At 42.7% G+C, this 27,533-nt stretch overlaps 1 protein-coding gene across 7 annotated transcripts in view; it reads left to right on the top strand.

Annotated features, from left to right (window-relative positions):
* The window catches only part of AP1S2 (adaptor related protein complex 1 subunit sigma 2), a 135,807-nt gene that overhangs the window by 85,241 nt on the left and 23,033 nt on the right, over window positions 1–27,533 (top strand). For 2 of the 7 annotated variants that reach the window (XM_029603235.1, XM_029603234.1), the window contains exon 5: window positions 18,758–18,965. The exons of 2 other annotated variants lie outside the window; for them this stretch is intronic. In XM_029603235.1, coding sequence (XP_029459095.1) covers window positions 18,758–18,922 — 165 coding nt within the window. In that variant the 3' untranslated portion in view covers window positions 18,923–18,965. Of the gene's footprint in view, window positions 1–12,808; window positions 12,905–18,757; window positions 18,966–27,533 lie in introns of those variants that run through there. 3 more of the 7 variants (XM_029603239.1, XM_029603238.1, XM_029603237.1) reach the window with 2 other exon arrangements.

Genomic DNA, 27,533 nt, shown 5'->3' with positions numbered 1-27,533 from the left:
TGTTTGCGATGTTAGAAAAAATGGGATTTGAGGGACTCTTCCTATGTGTAATAAGGCTATTGTACAAGAATCCTAGTGCAACCATCTTGATAAATGGGACTCAATCAGAATACTTTGAGCTGCAAAGAGGCACCAGAGTTGCCCACTATCCCCTCTTCTTTTCCTGCTGACATTAGAATCTTTGCTACAAAAAATTTGAGATAATGAATGGATATTGGTGGTACCTACTGGCCCTCGGGGCACTCAAATGTTCAAGATGATGGCTTTTGCAGATAACATTTTAATACATTTGGTAGATCCTAAACAGACTAGTTGTCCAGATATGGGGCCGTGGCAGGATTGTGCCTCAATTTGGATAAATCAGAAGCTGTGCCTATAGGTTGACACAGTGATAGCAAACTGTAGACCAGATTTTCCAATGTTATGAGCAAAAGGGTTCCTTTTTCTATTTGAGGATTCTCTTACATTCCCTACCAGCCCAATTGCAGGTGGTACATTTTCACTTACAGAAACAGAAAAGATTTTGCTGAAATGGAAAGGATATCCACTGTCTTTAATGGGTCGCATTAACCTTTATAAAATATTACTACCAAAATGGTTGTATATATTTCAGATGGTCCCTATCTACTTTACCAAACTTCAGCTGAGGTCTTTAGGGTGCTTAATTCTTCAATTATTGGCAATCATCCAAACCGTGGATAGCTTTTTCAGTGCTTATGAGGTTCTGGGGTAAAGGGGAGTTGGGTCTTCCTAATATAAAATTTTATTCACTGGCATGCTTGATGCATCTCACGTAGGAGATTGGTTATTGGGAGCAAACTGCACTCCGGTGGCAATGGAAAGAGAATTGATAACTCCTCCGGACCTGCATTTTATTTTGTATGTAACTCAGACAAATCTACCAGCCCATGTTCAGGGGAGCATTTTATTTGTGCTAGTAATCGGAGTTTGGAGATGGTTAAATACATTGCTCCACCTGAACTACAAAATTTCTCACTATTTGCCATTGGTAGGCAACAGAAATTTCATAATGGGCTTGTTTACACAGTGGGCTAGAAAGGGGCTCTTGACTATTTATGCCTTGTTAGATGAGGGGAGCACTTTAAAATCTTTTGTAGCACTAAACAGTAATATATCACATCACAAATGAATAATTTTTATGCATGCTTGCAGGCAAGACACTGTTTGCTCCTTGGAGCTTCCAGTGTTACAAGGGAAAGATTGTGAATTGATGCTGGATGTTTGATCCTGAAGACCCCCAGCTGTCATAGGATTTTTTTTTTTTTTAAAGATGTTTAAGAAACAAAATCCCCTTTTGTTGGGGAAAGTCATAAGGGCTTGGAAGAGGGAATTGGGAACTACATTGGATGACAGTTATTTAGTTGCATGTTTTGGTAGAATTTGATCCTTATCAAACTTACTGCTGCTACTAAAGAGCGTAATCCCCCTGCATGTGTTAAATGTATTGGGGTAGACGGCACATTGCATCATCACTTTTGGTCTTGCCAGTGTGTGATGTAATTGTGGGAAAAGGTACATAGCTACCTTCAAGACATAACCAGTGTCTTACTACCCTTGGAGGTGGTTCCTTTTTATTTGACTTGTGTGAATATCCCTTTTCAAATAGATACATTATGATATGGAGTAGGAAAGTTATGTTGCTGTCAAATTATTTTGCAACATTGGCTGATACCGGACCCACCATCAATTAAGCACCTGAGAGGCAGTATGTCACTTGTGTATTATGAAAAAATGTGGAAAAGATGGACAGTTTTAAGACAATTTTATGAAAATCTGGGACACATTTATACTGAACGACCTTGCTTTTCTATGAGAAAATGACACTGAGAAGGGGGAGCAAGTTGTCCCCTTTTTCTTATGTGATTGGTTGGACACTTGGAGGGGACTATTCAAGCTATTGTTATAGTTTAACATTTAATGTCTACAGAAGGTTCTGGGCAAGGCAAAGATATAATTGTTGCCCAGTGCTATGGTGCTGCAAATGTTTTTGTTTAGCAAATAATTTAAGAAAAAGATTTGAATAATTAAAAGTAATTTACCATTAGGTGCTCACAATGATAAACGTGGAGGAAAGTCTTTTGCCCAGTGCGTTAAGACCACTTTCTTACCTAGTACTATAGCCAAATACAAAAATCACTTTTCTGCAAAAGCATACTTTTCATTGCTGAGAAGGAGATATGCTAGAAGTCTATAAAATCATGAGTTGGGAAGGAACCGTTATTTACCCTTTCCAGTAGTACTTAGGACTAGGAGACACACCATGAAGATGATAGCTAGCTCCTTTAAAACAGGTCAGAAAAAGTGTGATTTTCACTCTGTGCACAATTTTGGTGAAAAAAGTTATTATAAAAGAATTTGGACAAGTTCCTGTAGGAAAAGTCCATAAACCTCTATTGGCCATATAGACTTGGGAAAGCCACTACTTATCTTGGTTATGAGCAAGAAGGATTGAACCTATTCTTTTGGGTACTTGCCAGGTTCTTATGGCCTGGATTGGCCACTGTTGGAAACAGGATGCTGGGCTTGATGGACCCTTGGTCTGACCCAGTATGGCATTTTCTTATGTTCTTAGATCCTATGGGGTACTTGTGAATTTGATTGGCCACTGTCAGAGACAGGATGCTGGGCTTTATGGACCATTAGTGTGACCCAGTATAGCTGCTCTTATAATTTTCATAGAAACTGTGACTTGCAAGATAGATAAAATACAATTATAAACATATAAAACAGACTTCACAAACAATATTACATGATAAATTAATGGACTTCCTCATTTCTTCCAACAGTTATCCATACTGTCTCCCAATAGCTGCTAGTCTAAGATTAAGTACAGATTATCACCTAAACTTTTTTAATAAAAAGGTCTTTAAAAGTTTATAGAAGTTTAAATATTCTTCAACAAAACTATTTCCTTCAAAGAGTTCACAAACTAGGGCCAACTGAAAAAAATGCTGTGTTGTGCATAAGAACTAATCTCACTTCTGCTAAGGAAGGAGCTATTAATCACATCTTGTGAGATGAACACAAAGCTCTATGAGACTGATAAGCTAAGTCTCATAAATGTTATGGGCCTGAGCCATAGATCACCCACTGTGTTATCCTTGTAGTCATAGGTATCCAGTGCAATGGTTCTAAAGCACGAGAAACAGTATTCGCCCTGTAATTATGCATGCTGCCATGTTTTGTATATATTGAAGCATCAATACCTGTTTGTTTTTCCAACCTAGCCAAAAGAGCCTTCAGTAATTTAAGCATCCTAAAATGAGAACTTAAGACTACAAGTCCTTTTTAGCCAAATAAGATTAAAGATTGTGGATTAATGCAGCTACCAAATACCCAGTTTTGCTAAATGTATTCATCTGACCTTGTATTGTTAAATACAATCTAAGGTCACCTCAAGAAGTCTTACCTCTGATTTTAATTGTAAGGGATGACCTTCCCAACACAGAGGATGGTGATAATTCCATCATTGGTTGTTTAACCCATAGAACCTGTCTTTTGAAGATTAAATGATAGTTTAAGCTTTTTGGCTTAATTTGCTACCAGAAACAACATAATGACTGACAGATTTATTTATTTATTTATTTATTTATTTATTTATTTAAAACTTTTATATACCAACATTCGATCGAGATATCACATCGGTTTACATGAAACAAGAAACCAATAAGGCAGGGACTGCTTATTTTACATTGTAACATAGTAACTTACATAATAGTTAAAGCGGAAAATATGTTAACTGATTAATATTGAAAAAAGCATAACATTTAAACTTGAAAGGATACGTGAGCTATAGAGAATAATGTTTAGAAAGGAGATTGGGAGGAAGCGTTGTAGTTAATAACCTGTTAGGGATCCCTGAATAGGGATGCGGGGGAGGGAGGGTGGTGGGGAGAGGGGAGGTAGATATATAAATAATTAAGGGGAGGGTTAGATCAGGGCGGAGCAGTGGAGGGGGGTCTATTTGGAGGCAGGTTGGATCCCAGTGCAGGAGGTTGGATCCCATTGCAGGGATATTTTCAGTCAGTGGGAGATTGTAGAATTTGAGGTCCTATAGAGAATTAAGAAACTCCCAACCCTGGGGCTCACAATTATTATAGCTGTCCAACTAGAAATTTTTGAATTAAACATAGTGAAATAACTGATATGTTGAGCTTTTTTTACTTTACCTGTCCTTAAGTGTTGTCAGGTGGGCTTCACATTCTAATATTCTAGACCACTCATAATATGACATGGACATTAACATCCCCCAATTGGATGTTTGAGTATGTGAATATCTGCTGTACTTAATGTTCTGTATTAGTGCTATAACCCAAGCTTGGAAGACAGTTTATGCTTTTTGCTACTTAAACCTATATCTCTTCTCCTGCTAGCTCTCTTGTATTTGTCTGATGCTATTAAGCTATTTCATAATAGCCTTAAGGCACTCAAGGATGCAGGCAACTGTTATTTACATCCCTGAGTGATTGTTGTGATGCTTTTATGAGATTAGAATGAATATGTTTAAAATAGCTAGGCCTACTTGCACCCTCTGTTGGGCCCTCATGTTTTAATGGTTCCTTTCATTTATCAGTTTGGTGTGGATCCCTTGATTTCTTTTCTTTTGTGCAATGCAAAACCCAACCTGCCATAGAAGGCAGATAAACTTTGAACTTGATGGTAATGAATTCCCTCTTCAAAGGGTAAATGTGCACATGGGAATTTGTCACCCAGTGAATACTACTACCCAAAAAGTGCTATTTTTGTTGTGTAACCGTCTCTCTTTAGTCAGTAAGGAGGCCCAGACAACTGATCCGTAAAGATAGACTTTTATTGCCAGCAAGATGCAGCTAAGACAAAGGCTCAGTACAACTGCATGCCCCTCCCTTTCAGGAGCAGACTCTTATGCACTTTACAGTTCTTATCTTTTACACATGCGTTCTAAGCACTGCTGAGCGAGCATATTCCGGCTGAAGGGGCTACTGACCCCCTCCCTAGACACCCTGGAACTTTCGTGAAACTTCTCCCATGTTCTGCAGGAGAGGCTGCTGGGACTTGCAGTTCTGGAAAGGAATTCGCGAGTCTGCAGTAATACAGCCCATCACATAATACATCCATTGTTCTAATCTAGGTTACAGCAGTGAAAGCTTATCAGAGAATAAGAACAGCGAAGCCAAAAAAATGAAAATGTGCAATGTGCTGACAGAGAGTTTCTCAATGTCCTAATTACAGCTGTATTGCAGACTGTAAGTAAACCCGTCATGAAGCAGGGAATTCTGGTACATGAGTCCTTTGTCAGGTTGAAGCGTTCAGACTCCTTCATTCCCCCCTTTGATACTTATCATTCTCTATGAAAAGTATCACACCATCACAACGCAACTGTGGAGCTGAAAGAAACAGAAACAAGAAAAATTAGCAATTTGAGTTCTCAGGGGGCCCTAATTTCCCAAACAGTCCAATGGTTTCTTCACGGGTTTGAGACGGATGGGCCCTAATGGCTCCACCCCCCTTTGTAGCCCGAACTTGTCATGTATGGGAAGATGGCCCAGGATAAAACATGAGGATGGTTAAACAGGTTCTATAGGCTCAGAGGAATACATGTACAGTAACAGGAGCTGCGTGGCTGTTTTGTGTTCAGCAATGTCCTTCATCACCCGACGAAGGCGGTTTGAGCAAGAAAGGAATAATTCAGGGTCCTAAAAGACAAAACAGAATTAAACTGGCTGGGATAACAAACAAGCTCTTAAATCCATCGATCATGGAAAACCAACCACGGAATCCATTGGTCCAGTCCCATGCACTATTCCACTGCTGGACAGGGACGTGTGCCATCTTGACCATGCGATCAGTGATATCTTGGATAACCTTGCTTTGGTCATCTACCTGTAAACAACAATTGGAGAGGTTAAATGTTCCACAAACCCTCCTTCCTGGGCCAGAGGGTAATCTAAAACCAATCTATTCTAGTACACTGCAGTCATAATTTTGGTATTTTCTTTTGCCCAGAGTTTAAGAGCGAGAGCAGTCGTTGGTGATGAGCTCCAGGACTGCCTGAAGCCTGATTGTTCAGTTGTTTTCCCTCTATAATGCTCCATGCACTTGAATTGTAAGAAAGGCATATTTAGAGTCTGTTTAGATATTTACAGTTTTCCTTCTGCCAACTGCAGAGCTCGAGTAAGAGCAATTAGTTAAGCTTTTTGTGCAGACGTTCCTGGGGGAAAAGGTTGAGCCTCAATGATTTCATCTTCGGATACAACAGCATATCCAGCAGAACGTATCTCATGAATGATTTGGCTGTTCCCATCAGTGAATAAAGTCCAAGCTCCCTGCCAGGGTTGATCCCTCAGGTCTGGTCTACTGGAATGTATTGTAGTCATGACTTCTTCACAATCATGGGCAACTGGTTCAGGTGCCGGCATAAGAGTGGCCGGTTTCAAGTTTTTGCTGTCCTGTATTTGAAGTTCAGGTGTTTCACACAGTAAGGCTTAATACTTGACGAGACGTGAATTAGTCATCCATTTTGGTCCATGGGTCTCTGGTAGTCCTTGAATAGTAAGAGGAGTTGTTACTTGTAAAGTCTGTCCAAATGTTAGCTTAACAGCTTCGGGTATCAGTAAGCATGCAGCAGCAATGCTTTGAAGGCAACCAGGCCATCCTTTTGCAACATTGTCCATTCCTTTTGACAGATATGCAACAGGTCGTTCCTATGATTCAAAAGTTTGAGTCAATACCCCAATGGCCATTCCTTTCTTTTCATCGACGTATAGATGAAATGGTTTCATTACATCTGGTAACCCTAGAGCAGGGGATTCACTCAAGGCATCTTTCAGTTGTTGTAAACTTGTCAGTTCATGGGTTTCCCACTGAAAAGGCTGGGATTCTGCCTCCTTTCCCCGCAATTTGTCGTATAGGGACTGAGCAATAACAGCATAGTTAGCAATCCACAGCCTGCAATATCCAGCAGCTCCAAGGAACGCTCGGAGCTCTTTTTTGCAAGTGGGTACAGGTTGACCTCGTATCGAACTGGTACGGGATATTCCAAGACAACGGGTACCTTCCCGGATCTGGAATCCCAGGTATTCTACTTCCAATTCACAAATTTGCGCCTTCTTTTTACTTGCACGGTATCCTTTTGAGTACAACGTCTTTAGCAGGTGAAGAGTGGCTACTTCACATTCGTGATACGTTTCACAAAACAACAGAAGGTCATCAACATATTGTATGACTGGCCCATACATGACTTGGTACATCTTCAAGTCTTTTGCCAGTTGCTCACCGAACAGCGTAGGTGAGTGCTTGAACCCTTGCGGCAAGCGAGTCCATGTGTACTGCTGCTTTATTCCAGTTTGTGCATTTTCCCATGTGAAGGCAAAGATCTTCTGGCATTCTTCTGCTACTGGAACGGAGAAGAAAGCATCTTTGAGGTCAATGACACTGTACCACTTGGATGTAGGGGAAACTTGAGCCAAGATTGAGTATGGATTGGGTACGAGGGCTACTAGATCTGCTACTTGATTGTTCACTTTCCGTAAATCTTGTACAGGTCGGTAGTCAGAAGAACCGGGTTTCTTTACGGGCAGCAGAGGGGTGTTCCAAGCAGATCGGATTCGCCTGAGAATACCCAAATCATACAGTCTTTGCAGATGTATCTGGATTCCTTGCCTGGCCATATATGGAATTTGGTATTGAGGTTGATTGATCACCTGTGCATTCTGTTTCATCTCTATCCATATGGGGGTAGCGTCGATAGCTATTCCTCCCGGGTTCTGTTCGGACCATACTTGGGATACACTATCCATCAGTTGTCTTCGTTTTTCGTTGAGGGGGGTGTTGTTTTCATATCGATGTTCGATGGTTCGTTCGACTATGGGAAGATGTAGTCTCCATTCTTCTTGGAGGGGATAGATGAGTATCACTGGATGGTCCCCGAAGGAGGCTTTAACTTCCCCTGTTGGTTGAAATCTCAATGTGGTCTGTAGCTTACACAGCAGGTCTCGTCCGATAAGGGATACCATGGTCCCGCCTACTTGTATAGTTCATTCTTTCTGCAGAGGGGCAGTGAGTACCTGACCTGAGGCACCCACTATAGAAACAGTCTCTTTCGTCGGGGGGGCCGATTGGTGCAGTCATGACAGATCGTTGGCCTCTGAGTCCAACAGGCCCCTGATTTTTGTTGTTACCTCGTGGATCTCCACCAGAGGGTCAGTGGGGATTCTTCCCTCCCGGTCTCTTCAGGCTGTATGCTCCTTGTCGCCTCCCCCGCCATCTGCCAGTGGGGGTTGTCCAATCTCCTTCCTCCTCGGCCCCTTTGTGTCGGTGCAGGTCCATTTTTGTCGTTAGTATTCACTGCAGGGCTCCCGTATTTCTTTTGCCATTCTTCACAGTCTCTCTTCCAATGGCCTTCATTTTTGCAGTACGCACACTGATTCTTTCCAAAGGGGGGGTCTTGTTCCCCCTCCTCTTCGCGGTCTGCCATTGTCTTGGCTCCTTCCCGTCCCGAGTGTCCTCGAGAGCGGCGGCTAACAGTCACTTTCTCCTTCATATGTCTACTTGCTTCTCTCTTTTCTCTTCCACTTCTCTATTTCCACATACCTGGTCTGCTATAGCTTTTAACTGGCTGAGGCTCATGCCCTCAAAGCCCTCGGCCTTCTGCAGGTTCTTTCGGATGTCAGGTCTATTATTAAGTTCCTGGTTGCAGGGACGGGCCCCTTTTCTTCTCTTCCTGATCCCTGTTCCCATACATCTCAAAATACGATGAAAGATCACAGTCCATCTGGAAATTGAATAGGTGACCTGCGCCTGGAGGCAATCAATTCTGACGAGGCTGAGAAGCTGCAAAACATTGCTTCCTTCATACTTGTAAGTTGGCATTGGGTTAATTCAATAAAGTCAACCTGGATCTGCAGGCAAGGATCCAGGGGGGGCGCTTTAGGTGTGCAGGAGTGATGATCAAACCCTTGGAAGCCTTGTACCAATTACATTGCAAACACTAAGAACATATGGTAATAGCCAGAGCCCAGCCCCCACCAGAGGTAAAAGAACATAATTGCAATATATATATATATATATGTGTGTGTGTGTGCTACTACTTTATCATTTGGGCCGACTCATATTTGCTCTTGTTCCTAATCTTGCATAGTGGCCCCTTCTCTTGCCCACAACTTCCAATAATCCTTATCTTGCACCTGCCACTGAATCAAAATTTGTAATATTAAGTCTTTGTTTTCTCTGTGGTTTTTTTTGTTTTTTTTGTTTTTGTTTTTTTTTACAAACGGCATCCTGTAATTCCCACAGTCAGAACTGCAGCTGTCTTATCTTGCCGCTTGCTATGCTCTGTATATTTAACAAAGCTTTAACAAAGGTCCCATTCTTAATCATTTCTCCTCTAATTTTCCCAGAGACAGCTTCAAAATAAACTGCGTCAGCAAAAGAGAGTTCATACTTTATCATGCGTTCCAATGTAACTTTTAAATAACAGATAATATATAGGAGACAAGTAAGAACAATAATTAACATGGTATTAGAGAATAGAAAGATAAGCATAGGGAGGACACTGGGATAGAAGATATGAGGAAACTAAAAACTTCTGATTAGCAACGCCAGCATTGAAAAGCACAGCCATATTGAATGCCTACGCACTATGTACTGACACGCAGTGGGACGCACCACCATTCCACTTTGTACTGTAACAATTAATTTGCTGCTATAAAATGTCTTAAAAATAGCCCGCATCATAAGGCACTAAATGATTTGTAAGGGACCCTTGGTTCTGGTATTTCTTTGCAAGTAGCAATCCTTTGTCAGATTACAGACAGTTTTAGCCAGAACCTTGGAGAATAAATTTAATCAGCAGAAACTCGGAGCTACAATCTTCCTTTCTTTTAATTAACATACCACAATTCTATCTTTATTCACATACGCACACCATCAACTAACTTTCAATAATGTTCTGTTAAAACAAACGAAACAATTTTCATTCACCCAGGCTAGCCCAATGTCCCCTTTTTTTTTTTTTTTTTCCTCTTCTCTCTCTGGCTCGATCCCCTCCTCTCTCCTGTAATTATCTCTGCCGTTAACCCTTAACTGCCATCAAGTTCTAAACTTCAACACCAGTAAATGCATTCTCAGTAATCAAATCAGTATTTTAACTTAACACTGTAAATTAATTTGTTGTATAGTAGTCTTGTGCAGCATCTGTAAACCAAAATCTCTTCTTATTAGGGTTTAAAACAATTAAAAATCCCTGGTACATGTGCTTGCAATTCACAGATAGCAGTTACATACATTACAATCCTTAATTAATAATTTGAAAACCCAAACGTACCAGAGAAATGTTATAGGGGTTAAACTGTCCCGCTGAGAAGCAGTCTCTGCCCAGCCAAATTAATTAACTCTCAAGCTCCCAGCACAGCTAACTGCCGCTGTTCAGCACACATATACAGATAAATAATTCACAATCACTTTTAATAAGTTTTCCTTAAGTAAAAATAGTCTGCATCACCAGAGTAGATCAAAAGAAATAATGCATTTGATCACAAAAAGAAATTTGTCTAACCGATCTACCACAGTAGAATTTTTTTTTTTTTTTTTTTTTACACGTACCTTACAGACAGACAGACACTGGGGACTTCCGGTTCCCCATTTTGCATACTTGAGTTACCATTACGAGGGCGGCTCCCTCTACTAGCTTCTTTGCCCACGACAGAGGATTTTCAATAACTGCAATCCAAGCGGTTATGTACGGTATATCCTCAGGGCAACCCGGATTCCCTTCTTTGTATAACTATATTCTGGACCCTTGTGGCCGTTTGGAAATTGAAAGTTCCTGCCGGAGGCCAATTTACACACAAACTGGGCCACCTATGGGTACATTGTTGAATCATTCCGGGTTTAGTACATTTATGTCTATCGAACACTTCGCTATAGTGCTCCGTCATGATTTTTAATGGAGTAGAACCGCCCCCTCCCATTAGGATAGAATCACAGACAAAGGAGGGAAGGGAAGACGGATAGGTAAGGGGTCCGTATCCGTCAGACACAAAGGGTCACAATCGCCCCGACTAGGACGCGGTCAGCCCGGCCTAGAACTGCGAGGCCATTCACTCTCTTTCACACAACAAGAAACCTATTCCCACTAGCATATGCTTTACTTATTACTTGTACATGCGCGTGGTCTTCGGAACGTAATTCCTACTAGCACACTGCGTGGGGTGTGATCAAGGCCCCCTCGGTCCGCCGATGATGGACCGGTTATTTCCTTATCTATTCTTTACTTATTTCCATGTTCCCATAATACTCGCCTGCAGGGTTCTTCCGATCGTCATGAAAGCCTTCTTCCCGGATCACCAGCCCAAAGGTCTCAGAGGATCTCCGTGGAATGACCCCCTCAGATACCTGATCACTGAACTCAGCGGTGGCCACTCACCAGGCAAGTCTGGGGGATCACTCCGCCACAAAATCTCCTGGACCAACTGGGGGGCTAAAATAGCGTCCCCGGTACCTCCTGGCTGGCTCGCCAAAATGTAACCGTCTCGTTTTAGTCAGTAAGGAGGCCCAGACACCTGATCCGTAAAGATAGACTTTTATTGCCAGCAAGATGCAGCTAAGACAAAGGCTCAGTACAACTGCATGCCCCTCCCCTTCAGAGCAGACTCTTATGCACTTTACAGTTCTTATCTTTTACACATGCGTTCTAAGCACTGCTGAGCGAGCATATTCCGGCTGAAGGGGCTACTGACCCCCTCCCTAGACACCCTGGAACTTTCGTGAAACTTCTCCCATGTTCTGCAGGAGAGGCTGCTGGGACTTGCAGTTCTGGAAAGGAATTCGCGAGTCTGCAGTAATACAGCCCATCACATAATACATCCATTGTTCTAATCTAGGTTACAGCAGTGAAAGCTTATCAGAGAATAAGAACAGCGAAGCCAAAAAATGAAAATGTGCAATGTGCTGACAGAGAGTTTCTCAATGTCCTAATTACAGCTGTATTGCAGACTGTAAGTAAACCCGTCATGAAGCAGGGAATTCTGGTACATGAAGTCCTTTGTCAGGTTGAAGCGTTCAGACTCCTTCAGTTGCAGGCAGTGAGGGGTAAATGGTGTAGCCAAGGGAACTCCTGATACCCTGGAGTTTGTTTGTAAATCTTATTAAACTTATTTTTCTATAGTAGTAGTGGTGGAAGATATTTGGAAAAAGAAATACGTAACACCTTTTTATACTGATGTACAATATCTCTGACTTGAAAATGTTACAGAAATCAGTTTGTGTTAGATTGTTCAAGGTAAAAAAAAAAATTGATAGGTCACTCTTTATTCAAGCCCTGGGGAGAGAAAAGAGAGGGAAGGTAGTCTCAGCCATAGCACAACAGCAATATCTAGTGGCGGGACTCTGCACATGTACTGGGTTCTGGATGAAAATATGGTCATTTGCTCCTGACTAAAGATTGTATCGGCGATAACTGCACTGGATGGGAAGAAATGGGGGGAGGGGGATCCTCTGGTAATTGTAAATAGACTTCTAGTGCTGGAGCCTGAGAGTCCAGCTCTGAATGAGCTGGAAGTCCGAAGAATTGGGATATTGCCAGTTCAAATAAATAATTATAACATGTATAATTTTGGTTGGTTAGTATCTGTCCAATAGCAGTTCCTTTTGCTAGATTTTTGTGTTCATAATCTAGATGATGGAAAATTATAATAGTTTTCTTGAAGTATATGAAACAGTTTTCTTAATTTCTTAAGCATCTTGAGAGAAATCTGACCAAAGTTTAGAATTTACTTTTTCACTTTATTACTTAATTTTGTATTTGTAGAGCCAGAATGAAGACTGGGGAGGTTTGTCTGAGGATATCTTATGATTAAGAGCAATCTTAAGGCATTAGCCTTTTTGACTTCCTTCTAAACAATTGGTACAGTAACTACTAAATTTACCATTTTGGTGGCATGAATAAAATTGGGTGCTATGCGGAGATTGTTGCACGTGAAATCCCTTGCTTGTTCAGTTAAAAAAAAAAAAAAAAAAAAAAAGGAAAGTGCAAGGTGTTGGGCATAACCACCTGCAACATTGCATGATGGTATATAGTGTGCTTTCAAGCTTTCCTTTCCTTTTCTTACTAACAGCATCAGTTGATATTTGGATGGGTTAGTTACTTTGTGGTGGTTGGTATTTTACTAAAGTTGCCCTTTGGAAATCAGGGTAACATGGTTTGCTACAGTGTATATAGATTTCTCTCAGGACAAGCAGGATGGTAGTCCTCACATATGGGTGACATCACAGGATGGAGCCCAATCACGGAACACTTTTGTCAAAGATTCTAGAACTTTGATTAGCACCTACTGGGCATGCCCAGCATGGCACTAAACCTGCAGCCAGCAGGGGTCCCCCTTCAGTCTTCTTTTTTCCGTGCAGCAGTAGCCACGCGGGTTAAGGAGCGCCACAGAGATTCCTGACAGGAATTTTCCTTAAGGAATTATTCAAAACTTTCATACCCACAGGGGGTCCCTCCTTCAATTTTTGACTCCGCGGTACTCCGGTAAGTTTTTACCCATTTTCGGTCGGTTCCCGTCGAGTTTGGCCCTCGCGGCCTACTGACTGTCGACCGCATCGTGGCTAAATTTTTCAAAGGCCATGGCGTCGGGGTTCCATCAGTGCCCGGACTGTACTCGCACCATGTCCATAACAGACCCACATAAAGTCTGTGTAATGTGTCTCGAGTGCGAACATGATGTCCTAACTTGCACCAAATATGCCTTAATGACAGCAAAAGGTCGCAAGGCCAGAATGGAGAAAATGGAACTTCTCTTCCGTTCTCAGACTCAGACACCGTTCATTGCATCAATGTCGTCTGAACCGGCACCGTCCACTTCAAATCATCGACTTCGCCATCGTCCGAGCCGCCATCAAAGAAACCCCGTTCAGAAAAGGCACTGACCCTTTCTGTGACCGGGTCACTGAGGCAACCCTCACCCGGACGGATATCTGGAGCCGCGACTCCGCTTTTAACGGTGGTCCCTCCGGCTATGCCTCTGCCTCCTTCTTCCCTTCTGGAGCCAGGGCTGCTTGCTCCATGTCTCCATGAAGAACTGGACCGGATGGTTCAAGAGGCCATCGATAAGGCGATGCACAGACTCCAAGGTCCCCCAATGCCGAAATCTGTGCTGGTCACAGAACCGACCATCGATCCCATTCCAGCAGTGTTGGCACCGCTGCTCTCGAAGATGGAAGCGCTCATAGCCGCTTTTCCACCGATGGATCCTGGGTCACCGATGGTTCTGGTGCCTTCCCCGCTTACCCTGTCATCAGGAGGGGAAACACCATTCTGCATTCCTCCCTCGGGAGTCCTGCCGATGCCTCAACCATCGATGCTGGTGCACCCATCGGCGCCACCGATCCATCCAGTATGCCCTCAATGCCTGCACTGGTGCCTCCAGTACTTCCCTTGATGCATTCAGATCCTAGACCAGGACCTTCAGGAATACCAATGTCCCGTCCTTCTCAGGTTCCTGCAGGGACAGGTGCTGATCCCTATGACACCTGGACTGACGATTCATCTCAAGACACAGATGACTTACCATTGCCACCTTCTACTGAAAGTAGGAAACGTTCTCCTCCAGAGGACTTGTCCTTCATAAATTTTGTGAAGGAAATGTCTGAATTGGTTCCCTTCCAATTACAGACTGAGCAAGATGATAGGCATCAAATGATGGAGTTATTAGAATTCCTGGATGCTCCCAAGGAAATAACCTCCATCCCTATTCACCAGGTTCTTTTGGATCTCCTCAAAAAGAACTGGGAACACCCTGGTTCTGTTGCTCCAGTCAATAGGAAAGCTGATACCACTTATTTAGTCCAGTCAGCCCCAGGATTCCAGAAACCTCAACTGGATCACCAATCTGTGGTTGTAGAATTGGCCCAAAAGAGGGCAAAAAGATCAAAACCCCACTCTTCCTTTCCCCCAGGTAAGGAACAGAAATTCCTGGATGCCATTGGCCGGCGTGTCTTCCAGGGATCAATGTTTATCTCCCGGATCGCCTCTTACTAGCTGTATATGACCCAGTACAACAGGGTCTTATTCAAGCAGATACAGGACTTTGCAAAGTCCCTGCCTGAGCAATTCTAGGAACAGCTTCAAGCCCTGGTATACAAGGGCTTCGAGGCAGGGAAGCATGAAATCAGATCCTCTTATGATATCTTAGACACTGCTTCCAGGGTATCTGCAACTGCTATTTCGGCAAGAAGATGGGCCTGGCTTAAGTCGTTGGATTTGCGCCCTGAAGTACAAGACAGATTATCTGATCTGCCCTGCATAGGTGACAATCTGTTGGCAACAGATTCAGATTCAGCGGACGGTGGTGGAACTCAAGGACCATCATGAGACCCTTTGCCAGCTCTCTCTGATGCCCACTGTCTCAGATACCACTGGGAGGTCAATTGTGCCATTTTCAACAACAGGTGGCACACAATCACCTCAGACTAGTGGGTCCTTGCCCTAATATCTCAAGATTATCGCCTGAACTTTCTCTCCATTCCACCGGACTCCCCACCTCTACCGGTGTGGAGAACATCCGACCACTCACTACTCCTGTAGCAAAAATCAGGCGGCATTTGTGCAATTCTGGACCTACGTGCCCTCAACAAGTACCTCCACCGAGAAAAGTTCAAGATGGTAACCTTGGGTTCCCCCCTCCCTCCTCTGCAAAAAGGAGACTGGCTCTGCTCTCTCGATCTCCAAGACGTGTACACACACATTGCGATAACTCCATCTCATCGCAGGTTCCTCAGATTTCTGGTAGGCCCCAAGCACTATCAGTACTGAGTGCTACCATTCGGCCTGGCATCTGCACCACGAGTCTTCACAAAGTGCCTCGTAGTAGTAGCAGCCTTCCTCAGGAGTTCACGTCTACCCCTATCTAGACGATTGGCTGATCAGGGCTCCCACTCAGTAGGCTGCTCTGTCATTCCTATGTCTTACTTTACACACTCTGACTTCGCTAGGATTTCTCGTCAACTACGCAAAATCCTGCTTAGTCCCATCTCAAACCTCATCATTCAGTGGGGGAGACTTGGACACCTTGCAGGCAAAGGCATTTTCTGCCTTGACAGCGAGCTCTCACTCTCATGCTCTCTCGCACACTAGCTACCGTCTCGGCACCGCACGACTGCACGCCACTTCCTCATTCTGCTAGGACACATGGCGTCCTCAGTACAGGTTACCCCAATGGCCTGCTTGGCCATGAGAGTCATGCAGTGGACTCTAAGATCACAATGGACCCAGTCCGTCCAACCTCTGTCGACCACTGTCCGTATCACCAACTGCTTCGTCAGTCTCTAGCCTGGTGGCAAAATTTAGACCAATCTCCTCCGAGGCCTGCCCTTCCAGCCTCCAGACCCTTAAATAATTCTCACACCACCGATGCTTCCAACCTCTGTTGAGGAGCACATGTCGCTGATTGCAGACGCAAAGGGACATGGTCTTCAGAGGAAGCCAAGCACCAAATCAATTTCCCGGAGCTGCGAGCAATCAGATATTCTCTCAGGTATTTCAGGATCACCTTTCCAGCCAGGTCATCCTCATTCAGATGGACAACCAGGTGGCCATGTGGTACTTCAACAAAACAGGGAGGGACGGGCTCCTACCTACTGTGTCGGGAGGCTGCGCAGCTATGGGCAGAGGCCTTCTCCCACTCAATGTACCTCAGGGCCACCTACTTGCCGGGAGTGGACAATGTGTTGGCGGACAGCTGAGTCGCGCCTTTCAACCACACGATTGGTCCCTTGATCCCACTGTAGCGGATTCACTATTCCACGTTGGGGTTACCCCCACATAGATCTCTTTGCGTCACCTCAGAACCCGCAAAGTAGAGAACGTTGCTCTCTCACTCGCAGCCAACACTCTCAACCAAGAGATGCATTCTCCCTCTCATGGGCAAAACCGGTTCCTATATGCATTCCCTCCACTTCCACTTCTCTCGAAGACTCACGTGAAGTTAACGTCAGGACAAGGACGCATGATCCTGGTTAGCACCTCACTGGCTCGCCAGGTGTGGGTTCCAATTCTTCAGGACCTGTCCATTTGCAGGCACAATTCCTGGGAAGGACCCGTTCTCTGATCACTCAGAATGACGGGTGCCTAAGCCACCCCAATCTTCAGCCTTGTCTCTGACGGCCTGGATGTTGAAAGGTTAATTCTTCAGCTTCTTAACCTTCGGAGCCATTTCCCGTGTCCTGGTTGCTTCACGGAAGCCTTCCACGAGAAAATCTTATCTTTACAATGGAACAGGTTTACATCTTGGTGTTCGCCTCAATCCTTGATCCCTTTACCTGTTCCACCCACAAAGTTTCTAGACTATCTCTAGCACTTGTCAGAAACAGGTCTTAAACCTCCTCCATCAGAATACAATGTCAGTGCGTAGCGCCTTCCATAGAGGTTATCGGGGATGTTCCTCTTTCAGTTACAACCTCCGTAACACGTTTTCTGAAGGGCTTGGCTTCACCTCCAAGCCTCCACTACGCCCTCCACGGCCCCCTCCTTGGGTTCCTCAGTCCTGGTTTGGGAAGGCTCATGAAACCACCATTTGAGCCTCTCCAATCCTGTGATCTTCGCTATCTCACATGGAAAGTGATTTTTCTTTTGGCAATAACATCTGCTCGCAGAGTTTAGTGAGTTAACAGGCCCTAGTTACCATCCGCCTTACACTAAACTTCTGCAGGACCGTGCGAGTACTCCACACTCACCCCAAGTTCTTACCTAAGGTAGTATCGGAGTTTTCACATAATCAATCCATTATATACCTACCTTCTTCCCAGGCCCCACTCCAATCCAGGAGAACAGGCTCTGCATACCTTTGATTGTAAACGTGCTCTAGCATTCTATCTAGACCATACAGCTGCCCACAAGAAAAGCACTCAATTGTTTGTCTGTTTCCATTCCACCAAATTGGGGCAGCCTGTGGGTAAGCAGACTCTCTCTCCTCCTGGTTAGCGGACTGCATATCCTTTTGCTATCAGCAAGCAGGCATTCCGCTTCAAAACTGTGTTAAACACACTCTGTGAGGGCCATGGCGACTTCAGTAGCACACCTACGCTCGGTGCCGCTTCCTGACATTTGCAGGGCTGCTATCTGGAGTTCTCTCCATACCTTTACAGCCCATTATTGCTTAGACAAGGCCGGAAGACCAGATTCCATCTTCAGCCAATCTGTCTTGCGCAACCTTTTTACAACTTGACATACCAACACCCTTCCACCTGCCCATTAGGGTTCAGGATGCGCTCTACTAAATTTCTCACCAATCCTTGTGCCTCTTGCACATCTTGGGTACATTTGGTGCATTTCTCAGACATCCTCAGCTCGGTGCTCACCCATATGTGAGGACTACCATCCTGCTTGTCATGTGAGAAAGCAAATGTTGCTTACCTGTAACAGGTGATCTCACAAGACAGCAGGATGTTAGTCCTCACGAAACCCGCTCGCCATCCCATGGTGTTGGGTTAGTTTCTCTATTTTATTTTTGGCATTTCCTGTAGCTTTAAACAAGACTGAAGGGGGACCCCTGCTAGCTTCAGGTTTAGTGCCATGCTGGGCATGCCCAGTAGGTGCCAGTCAAAGTTCTAGAAACTTTGACAAGTGTTCTGTGATTGGGCTCCATCCTGTGATGTCGCCCATATGTGAGGACTAACATCCTGCTGTCCTGTGAGAACACCTGTTACAGGTAAGCAACATTTGCTGACTTTTATTTTGCTTTTTTTTTTTTTCTTTATGGAGGTTCCACTTACAAAGAAGTATGATACTGAAAATAAGTTGGTGCATCTACTGTTACTACTTCATGTATTAACTGCCATAGTTGGACTTTACGATAGTGGATTTTGCATGACAGAATGGAATCTATTTGTATTCAAATGCCATGTGTTTGGCAAAAGTCATATATGATGCGAAAACTTTATGGTACTGCTGCAGACAAGGAAGAAAAAAGGTAAGCAACTGTTTCTTCAAAATCTGCATCATCAAAATCTGTATTTAAGCCTTGATGTCACATTAGCTTTTGTTTGTATTGGCTTCCCATGAAGAAAATATCTTAAATGTTTTCAGAATAAAATCTTCAAAGTATATAGCCAAATCTAAATATATTTATTTTATACCCCCTTTATCTAAGCCCACAAAATCTATTTACATTGGAGCCAAACCAAGAGCCTGTGTCCTAATGTAATATTCAGGCTTGTAGTATCTGAAAACTGTTTTCTGGCAATAAACACATCAGTCTAAAGTGGAACTTTTGATGTGTCCTTCCTCTAAACTATTTAAAGATTTTGAATATCCTATATATTATATAGGAATCTGCACATTAGATTCTACAGAACACTTCTAATTAAGCCTTGCACTAGGTTTAATTAAGAATATCAACTTAGTGCAAAAAATGTATTTAGACTTTGCTTTGGCTACAGCTGTTTAACAGATATACTGGGGTGCTTACTCTTTAACATTTCTTATTTTAATGAAAATGTGCTTTCTTCTGGTAATCTAGCAGGGTGGCATTAAATCTAACCACCTCTGAAACAGCTTCCTCTGCTGATCAGTTTCCCTCTCAAACGATGGACATCTGCTAAAGGGTGCCTTGGAGAAAGACATGACACTACCAAATGCAGGTTGTCTAGTCCTGGCAGGAAAAAATGATCTACCTACTTGCAGACAAAGTCCAGTCAAGTACTAGTCCAGAAGCTTAGTATGAAGATTTTGGGGTTAATGAAAAGATCCAACAGTCTAGCTCTATTGCTGCCCTCAGATGAGGCTTCCATTAGCTATTGTAGGCACTTCTGGGACATTTAAACTGGGCTCTGGAGTCGGCTCTCTCTACTTCATGTGAAGATTGGCAAGCACATGCTCTAGGGAATCTTTTCATTTTTGTTTCTACTCTTTGCTGCTTGATTTCTGGGTTATTGTTTCTCTAGTAATAGGCATTTTATATTAGGATATCTTTCTTTTTCCTCCTCTGTTTTTCTTGGTCAGAAGGGCTCATTCCAAACATATGGTAGAAGAAACTTGTACATTTTCTTGTGCTTCAAAAGAAACAGAAGATTATAAACTACTTCAGTCCAGGGGAAAAAAATGATTCTTCAGGATGAAAGCAACATAGTAATTCACACGCAGTAAATGCAGAGTAGTAAAATCACACAGGTAATCATACGGAGCAAGGAAAAATATATGATTAGCAAGTGGAGCTTTCAGAGTTGGAGACATACTCTTCTAAGTCTTCAAAGAAGGCATTTATTTTTAAAGTTTTAGCAGTCAATTCATACAGAGTACAAGTTCCCCACATATTCTTGTAAGTCAACTTTGAACACCTTTACTTGTTAATCGCACATTTTTCCTTGCTTCATAGTAATATACATAACAAGTAGATAACGGTAGATAAAGACCAATTAGCCCCTCTAGTCTGCCCAGTTTTTTGTTTTGTTTTTTTTCCTGTTGTAGAAGCTTGGCCCCTTGTAGTATGTTGCTGCTCATCTAAACTGGTTCTTGTTATCTTCCTCTTTAGGTCTCTACCATCCTGGGTAGATGAGCATACAGATTTCCATATTTATTTATTTAATACTTTTTTTTTAATTTAATACTTTTTCTATACCGGCATTCGTGGTTACATCAAACCGGTTTTCATCTGAACTAAAGGTGGAAAATACATAAAACAGCTACTACACCCAGGTAATACATAAAACAGATCCTACATCCAGATTCTCCCACCTCTCCCCAGTCTTCTTAATCTAAATGGCTACCAAAATTAGTGAGGCTGTTGTCTTAATGTCTGGCCACTGATCTCCTTGATGGTAACCAGCCACTACTGACCTTGTTTTCTGGGGAATTGTAGCTTGTTTGTGGCCAGCAGTATCATTAACTTGTGCTTCCTCTATCCATGCCTTTTCTTCTTATCTGCTCTTGAAGGAGTGAAGTACGGTAATTATGTATCATGGTGTAGTCCTGCAGAAATCAATTAAATCCCTATTGTTGAAGGAATTGAAAAGCCAGTAAAGCATAAGAATTCCTGTGTGTGTGAGGGAGCTTAAATTCTGCTGCTTTGAGGATCTAGGTCAGTTAGAACTAGAGCTGAGATCTGGCACTATGAGCTACCTTTCACAACTTCCCTGGGACTTTCCTCCCATTTTATATCTCTACCCAACTTTAGTTTCTGAACTCTGCAGTCATATCCTTAAATCTAGCCACTGTCACCATTGTATTACTGCCTTTCCAACATCTCCAGCCAATCTGGAAAGTGGAAAACCTGAGCCAGGTCCCTCCACATGGAGCACTACCCTGACCCATTGTTGGTAATGAGGAAGATATGTCCAGCACCACGTTGCCTCTTAGATTTCCTAGAATATCTTCAGAGGAGACTTAGTAGTTACTTAAGCAAGGTAAAGTGCCTCAAATCCCCTCAAACAAGAAAATAGAATTAGATCTAAAAATAAATTATATTTGTGCAGCAGTCATAGGCGAGCGTCCTTACATGAGCTATATATTTTAAAATTTCTTCTCCAGTATTCAGAGATTCTTTCAAGTGACCACCACCATTTAAAGAACTGAAGGGATTCCAGAAAATTGTTTGATCAGACAGTGTTCTATCTGAAGATTCCTGTTATAGCTATAAATTAGTAAGCAGAAGACACTAGTCTTAGACTGTGCTTCTCCAGCTAGTCAGCTTGCCCTTTAAAGGAAAGAAGCTGTTCAGAGAACCCCTTTGGTACCATGAAAGAGACATTAGAATACAGAAAATATTTCTTCTCTCAATTTGTTTCAATCACAAGTCATTGAAGAATAAAATGTTTAAAACTAAGTGCAGAAAATACTTTTGCTCAAATCTGTATCAGAAACCATATTACTGCGGCAAAGAAATGAAAATACAAAGAGCACAATGCCCACACTCTGGTTAGGAGCTCTCTGCTGTTTCAAAATTCAGACCGACCCTACTTCAGATCTCCAGTAGCTGATGAGTTCTCCATTTTATTATTTATTTATTTATTTTTTTACATCAATGGTAAATCACCACCTGGACAAATCTATTCATTGATTTCTAGGATATATCACAAAACCAGACAAAGAATTTGACAAGTCTGACAGCTCCCTTCTTCACTATAGAGCAATTGGTATTCACAGTTAATCCAGATGTCTACAAAATCATCCAAACGATAATCTGCTTTACCTAGGAGAATTTCTGACATCCAAACCAGGATTTTAGAAGGTGGAGCTGGGGGGGTGGGTTTACTCTACCTGAAATATGTTAAGAAAATAGTACAGATAATTCAGGTTTCTATCCTAGATGGCATGTACTGGAAAATCTCACTAGTCTGTGTAATAGTGCATTCAGAAAGTATTCAGACCTTCACTTTTTCCACATTTTATATTATGTTACAACCTTATTCTAAAATGGATAATATACCGGTACATTCCCTTCTCCCCCCCCCCCCCCCCCCCCCCCCCCCCCCCCCTCCCCAGTCTACATCTATAATGACAAAGCAAAATCAGGTTTTCTTAGCATTCAGATAGGTGAATCCAACCAGTGGGTTACGTACCTCTACCAGAAGAGGATTATGCACCTCTACCAGCAGAAGTGCATAACCCACTGTTCGTGGATCCACCTATCTTCATTAAAGAAAAGGAAATTATCAGGTAATTAGTAATTTTCTTCTTGTAGAAATTTGTACAAATTAATTAAAACAAAAAAAACCTTGAAATATCACATTACATAAGTATTCAGATCCTTTACTCTACTTTCTTGACAGACCTTTTGCAGTGATTACAGCCTCAAGCTGTCTTGGGTATGACGCTGCAGTTTTGGCACACCTAGATTTGGGGGACTTTTCTCCCATTCTCTGCAGATCCTCTCAAGCTATATCAGGTTGGTTGGGGTGTGTTGATGCACAGGCTATTTTTAGATCTCTCCAGAGATGTTCTGGTTCAAGTTTGGACTCTGGCTGGGTCCCTCTAGGACGTTCACAGACTTCGGACGAAGCCACTGCTGCGTTGTCATGGCTGTGTGCTTAGGGTCGTTGTCCTGCCCCAGTCTGAGGTCCAGAGCACTCTGGAGCAGGTTTTCATCAAGGAACTCTTTGCTCTTCTCCATTCATATTTCCCTGGATCTTGACTAGTCTCCCGGTTCCTGCAACTGAAAAACATCCCCACAGCATGATGCTGCCACCACCATGCTTCATTGTAGGGAAGGTATTGCTAGGTGATGAAGCAGTGCCTGGTTTCCTCCAGGACATGATGCTTGGCATTCAGAACAGAGTTCGGTCTTGGATTCATCAGACTAGAGAAACTTGTTTTTCATGCTCTTAAGAATCCTTTAAGTGCCTTTTGGTAAATGCCAAGCGAGCTGTCATGTGCCTTTTTCTGAGGAGTGGGTTCCATTTGGCCACTTTACCATAAAGGCCTGATTGGCGGAATGCTGCAGAGATGCTTGAACTTCTGGAAGGTTCTCCCATCTGCACAGCAGAACTCTTGGAGCTCTGTCAGTGACCTTCAGGTTCTTGGTCACCCTCCCTGACCAAGGCCTTCTCCTTGGATTGCCTCAGTTTGGGTGGGTGGCAGCTTTAGTAAGAGTTCTGGTGGTTCCAAACGTCATAAGAATGATGGAGGCCACTGTGTCCTTGGGAACCTCCAGTGCTGTGCAACAGCTTTTTGGGGTTTTTTTTCTATCCTTCCCCAGATCTGTGCCTCGACACAATTCTGTCCAGAGATCTACAGATAATTCCTTTGACTTCAGGGCTTTGATTTTGCTCTGACATGCATTGTCAACTGTGGACCTTATATAGCCAGATTTGTTGCCTTCCAAATCATCTCCAATCGATTGAATTTACCACAGGTGGACTCCAATCAATTTGGAGAAACATTTTAAGGAATGTCACTGGAAGCAGGCTGCACCTGAGCTCAACTCTGACTGTCACAGCAAAGGGTCTGAATACTTATGTAATGTGATATTTCAGGTTTTTCTGTTTTCAATTTGCACAAATTTCTACAACCCTAATTTTCGCTTTGCCGTTGTGGGGTACTGTGTATAGATTGGGGGGGGGGGGGGCATATTTATTTTAGAATAAGGCTGTAACATAACAATGTAGAAAAATGAAGGGGTCTGAATACTTTTCTAAATGTACTGCATGGAAAGAAACTATTCCTGTAATTCTTGTATGGATTCCCATATTTGTGTGCACCAATAAAGTGGATTTTATATTGTTCCTAGTATTGCCTTTTTAATGCCTCTTTGGTTGCTCTGCGCTGTCTAATATAAATATAGCATTGCTTTATTTACTGCTTTCACTCTTTTTTCATGTTTTTATTTAATTGTACCAGATATACCATCTAATTTATAGAATGAAAGCAAGTCTGACTTGTTATTTCCCATAATCATAATTTTATTGCATAGTTTTGTTGCTATTTTCTTACAGCTAGGCCATCTAATTTTAGAATTAAAGCTGAACAAACATGAAGGCAAACATCTGACAGGCTAATTCTAGCTTTTTACTCTGCACAGCCTCTAATCCTAATAATCTGGATAAACGCATTTACCAAACTACACCGTATATTACAGCTTGTATATATCACTGTCCTCAAAATTCCATATTTTCTTAACTGATTCCCCCCAGAGAGACTATAAAATAAGATTTTCCAGTGACCTAATTGCAACTTAAGAGCCTTTTATAGACAGTTTTGAGAGAGGCATTAAATGTTTTTTATATTTATAGGTTTTTAATATTGCTTTCTAGACCAACTAGACTGCCCAAAGCAGTGTTAAATAGCAGTAAAAAATAAAAAAAAAAGCAAAATGCATACAAATAACATTGAATACTCAAATCAACTACAAGCTGAAACAGAATAGTAAAATAATAAAAAATAGAAGCCAATGTTGCTTAATTAACAAAATGCAAGAATTTCTTCATATGAAACAAAGAAGGAAATCTTTGTGATGCAAATTTGACTAGGGAAAATTCTGTCTGTAGAAAGATCAACATTGATAAGTGTCCGTTCTAGATGAGTCTCTGAGAAATAGGGTTTCAAAGATGTACTTGCCTGGGATGAGATGAGCAGGTAGCAGCAGAAATGTCCTTTAGGATGTGGTGCCTGGGAACAGTTGGGAAGCAGCATCAGAGTTTGGGAGGAGAAGGGAGACAGCTGAGAGAGGAAGGGAGAAGAGGGCTGCAGTGGGGTGGGGAGAGGGGGAGGATGGAGTATGGATTTGCCAAGTCCCTAATTTTTATTAAAAAAAAAAAAAAGTGCACAACTTCAACACTTCTTTTTTTTTTTTTTAACCTTGTGCTAAGAGGGAAAAAAAGTTAACATATGATAGTGTCTAATAGTATGCTAGTGCATTGGGAGTTTACAAAGAAAAGTACTAACCAGAAATCTGTACACAGACACATTTAGCATATATAAAATATGCTTTTGCATATGTGCACAGAAAACACAATTCGGGCACGTGTGCATTTTGTACAAAAAAAACATCAGTTGTGCTCATAAAGTTGTGTGCATAAAACAGGTACAAACTGTTTTATATGCATAAAATATGATTTGTGTATAAAACATTTTATGCATATAAATGCCAAGTAGAAAACTCCCCCACACTGACTCTGGGTTCAACCCCATAGACTAGCCCTAGCCCTAGAAACTTTATTCTACCTCTGATCAGGAATTTAAATTGCCAGTGTTAAGCTTACATACCTCTCTGCATTGGAATAAGAGTTAATGTCTTGATTAACATGGAATTTGCATCAAGGAGCGCTAATTTGTGCTCAGGGTTTTACTCACATTTTTGTACATGTTTTTTGTGCACTAAACTCCTTTCTCCATCATGAATAAAGTGATAACACAGAAATGTGTGCACAGCCAAGCACACCTTCTCACATCAGGGCTTGAGGCAGCATGTCTGAGTGACTCATTTTCCGCTAGCAGTAGAAGCATATATATATACTGAGAAGCATTGGTAATACAGTGGCTTGCAAAAGTATTCAACCCCCTAAAAAAAAAGTCATCAGATTTGTGTGGATTACAAATGACACTTAGACAAATTGTTCCAGACAGTATGTTTATTGCAAAGCAGTATACTGTTAAAGTACATTTTCAAAGTCACAATTCATTATTTCTCTGCATTTTTTGTAAAAACTGGAAAACATGCTTGCATAAGTATTCAACCCCTGTACTATGGAAGCTCCAAGTTTACACAGATGAAAGATGTTGCCCTAAAATTGGCCTCTACCTGTGAATCATTAACAAAAAAAAAAAGTCATTCTCAGAGGACAAGCAAAATGGTAGCCCTCACACGTGGGTAACATCAACAGATGGAGCCCCAATGCAAAACATTTATATCAAAGTTCTAAAACTTTGACTAGGCACAGCAAGCATGCCCTATACCTCGCGTCCAACACAGGGTCCCTCTTCAGTTTCTTCTTTTCCACAGAGCTGTAAGCCTCGTGGTGTGATTGAGCTCACTGGCTGTATTTAGCCTTGTGGAAAACTTTTTTGCTCTTTGCATTTTTCAAGGTCTTTCCTCTCTAATCTGTTGCCAGGTCTCTCTTGGTGCCTTCCCAAAGTTTCTCTAGTCAGTTTTTGGCGTGTTGGGTAAGTTTCCTTTTTGCGGTCAATTACCCCTATGGTGGCAGTGCCTACTGGCTATTGACACCCTCCGCCATTGCTTTTGACTTCACAGCCTTTTTGTTTTGCCCTGTCATGGCCATGTCCAGTTTTCGCCGGTGCCCAAGAAACATGTCCATCACCAACCTCTCATGAGGTATGTATCCTCTGCCTGGTGGCATCACATGATATCTGGTGTTGCTGCTTATGTGCCCAGATGAGCCTGAAGGGAATTCTGCTTTGACTTGACAAGATGGATCAGCTCTTGGGGTTGAAGTCCGGGTCATTGGCATCAATGGACCTTGGAGTGGTTCCATTGCCACTGGTAGATAGGGGTACCAGAGACCGACCATTGTTTATATCTGGGCTGAAGACACTGGGTTCGTGGTCTGACTTCAATACCGGGGAATAAACTGGGCTAAGCATCAATGGAAGCCTAAGAAGCATCGGCACCGGTTCCCATCGATGCACAGGGATGCACCGGCTTTTGCCACAATGTCCCTGAAGAAATTCTGTGGCAACGACAGCCCATCCTCTTTTGGTGCCAGGGGTCCGCGATGGACTCCACCATTCCAGTGGCCGATCCACTTCGTGGGTACAAAGAAGATCTGGCCACCCCTCCTCCTTCTCAGTCAGTGTTGGCATTGGCAGTTTTTGAGGAGCTGGCAGGTTGAGTCCAGATAGTGTAGATTTGGCACTGCAGGGCATCAGGCCTGTGGCACCGAAGGCACCAGAGCCTATGCTGCCAGTTATCCTACTGCTGCTGGAGAAGCTCAATGTGCTCATTGGTGCTTTACTGACCAAGCTGGCACCGGTGCCCAACGGAGCACCAAGGCCTCCCCCTACCGATATGATGGTTGTTACAGCTCCGAGGAGGAGGAAGCTCCACAGAGCTCAGCAGAGATGCAGAGGTCTGTATCATCCCGTCCAG

This window comes from Rhinatrema bivittatum, chromosome 5 (genome assembly GCF_901001135.1).
Source record: "Rhinatrema bivittatum chromosome 5, aRhiBiv1.1, whole genome shotgun sequence".
NCBI classification, from domain to species: Eukaryota; Metazoa; Chordata; class Amphibia; order Gymnophiona; family Rhinatrematidae; genus Rhinatrema; species Rhinatrema bivittatum.
Note: the sequence above shows the minus strand (reverse complement) of the source record. Positions and strands in the feature narration are given on the sequence as shown.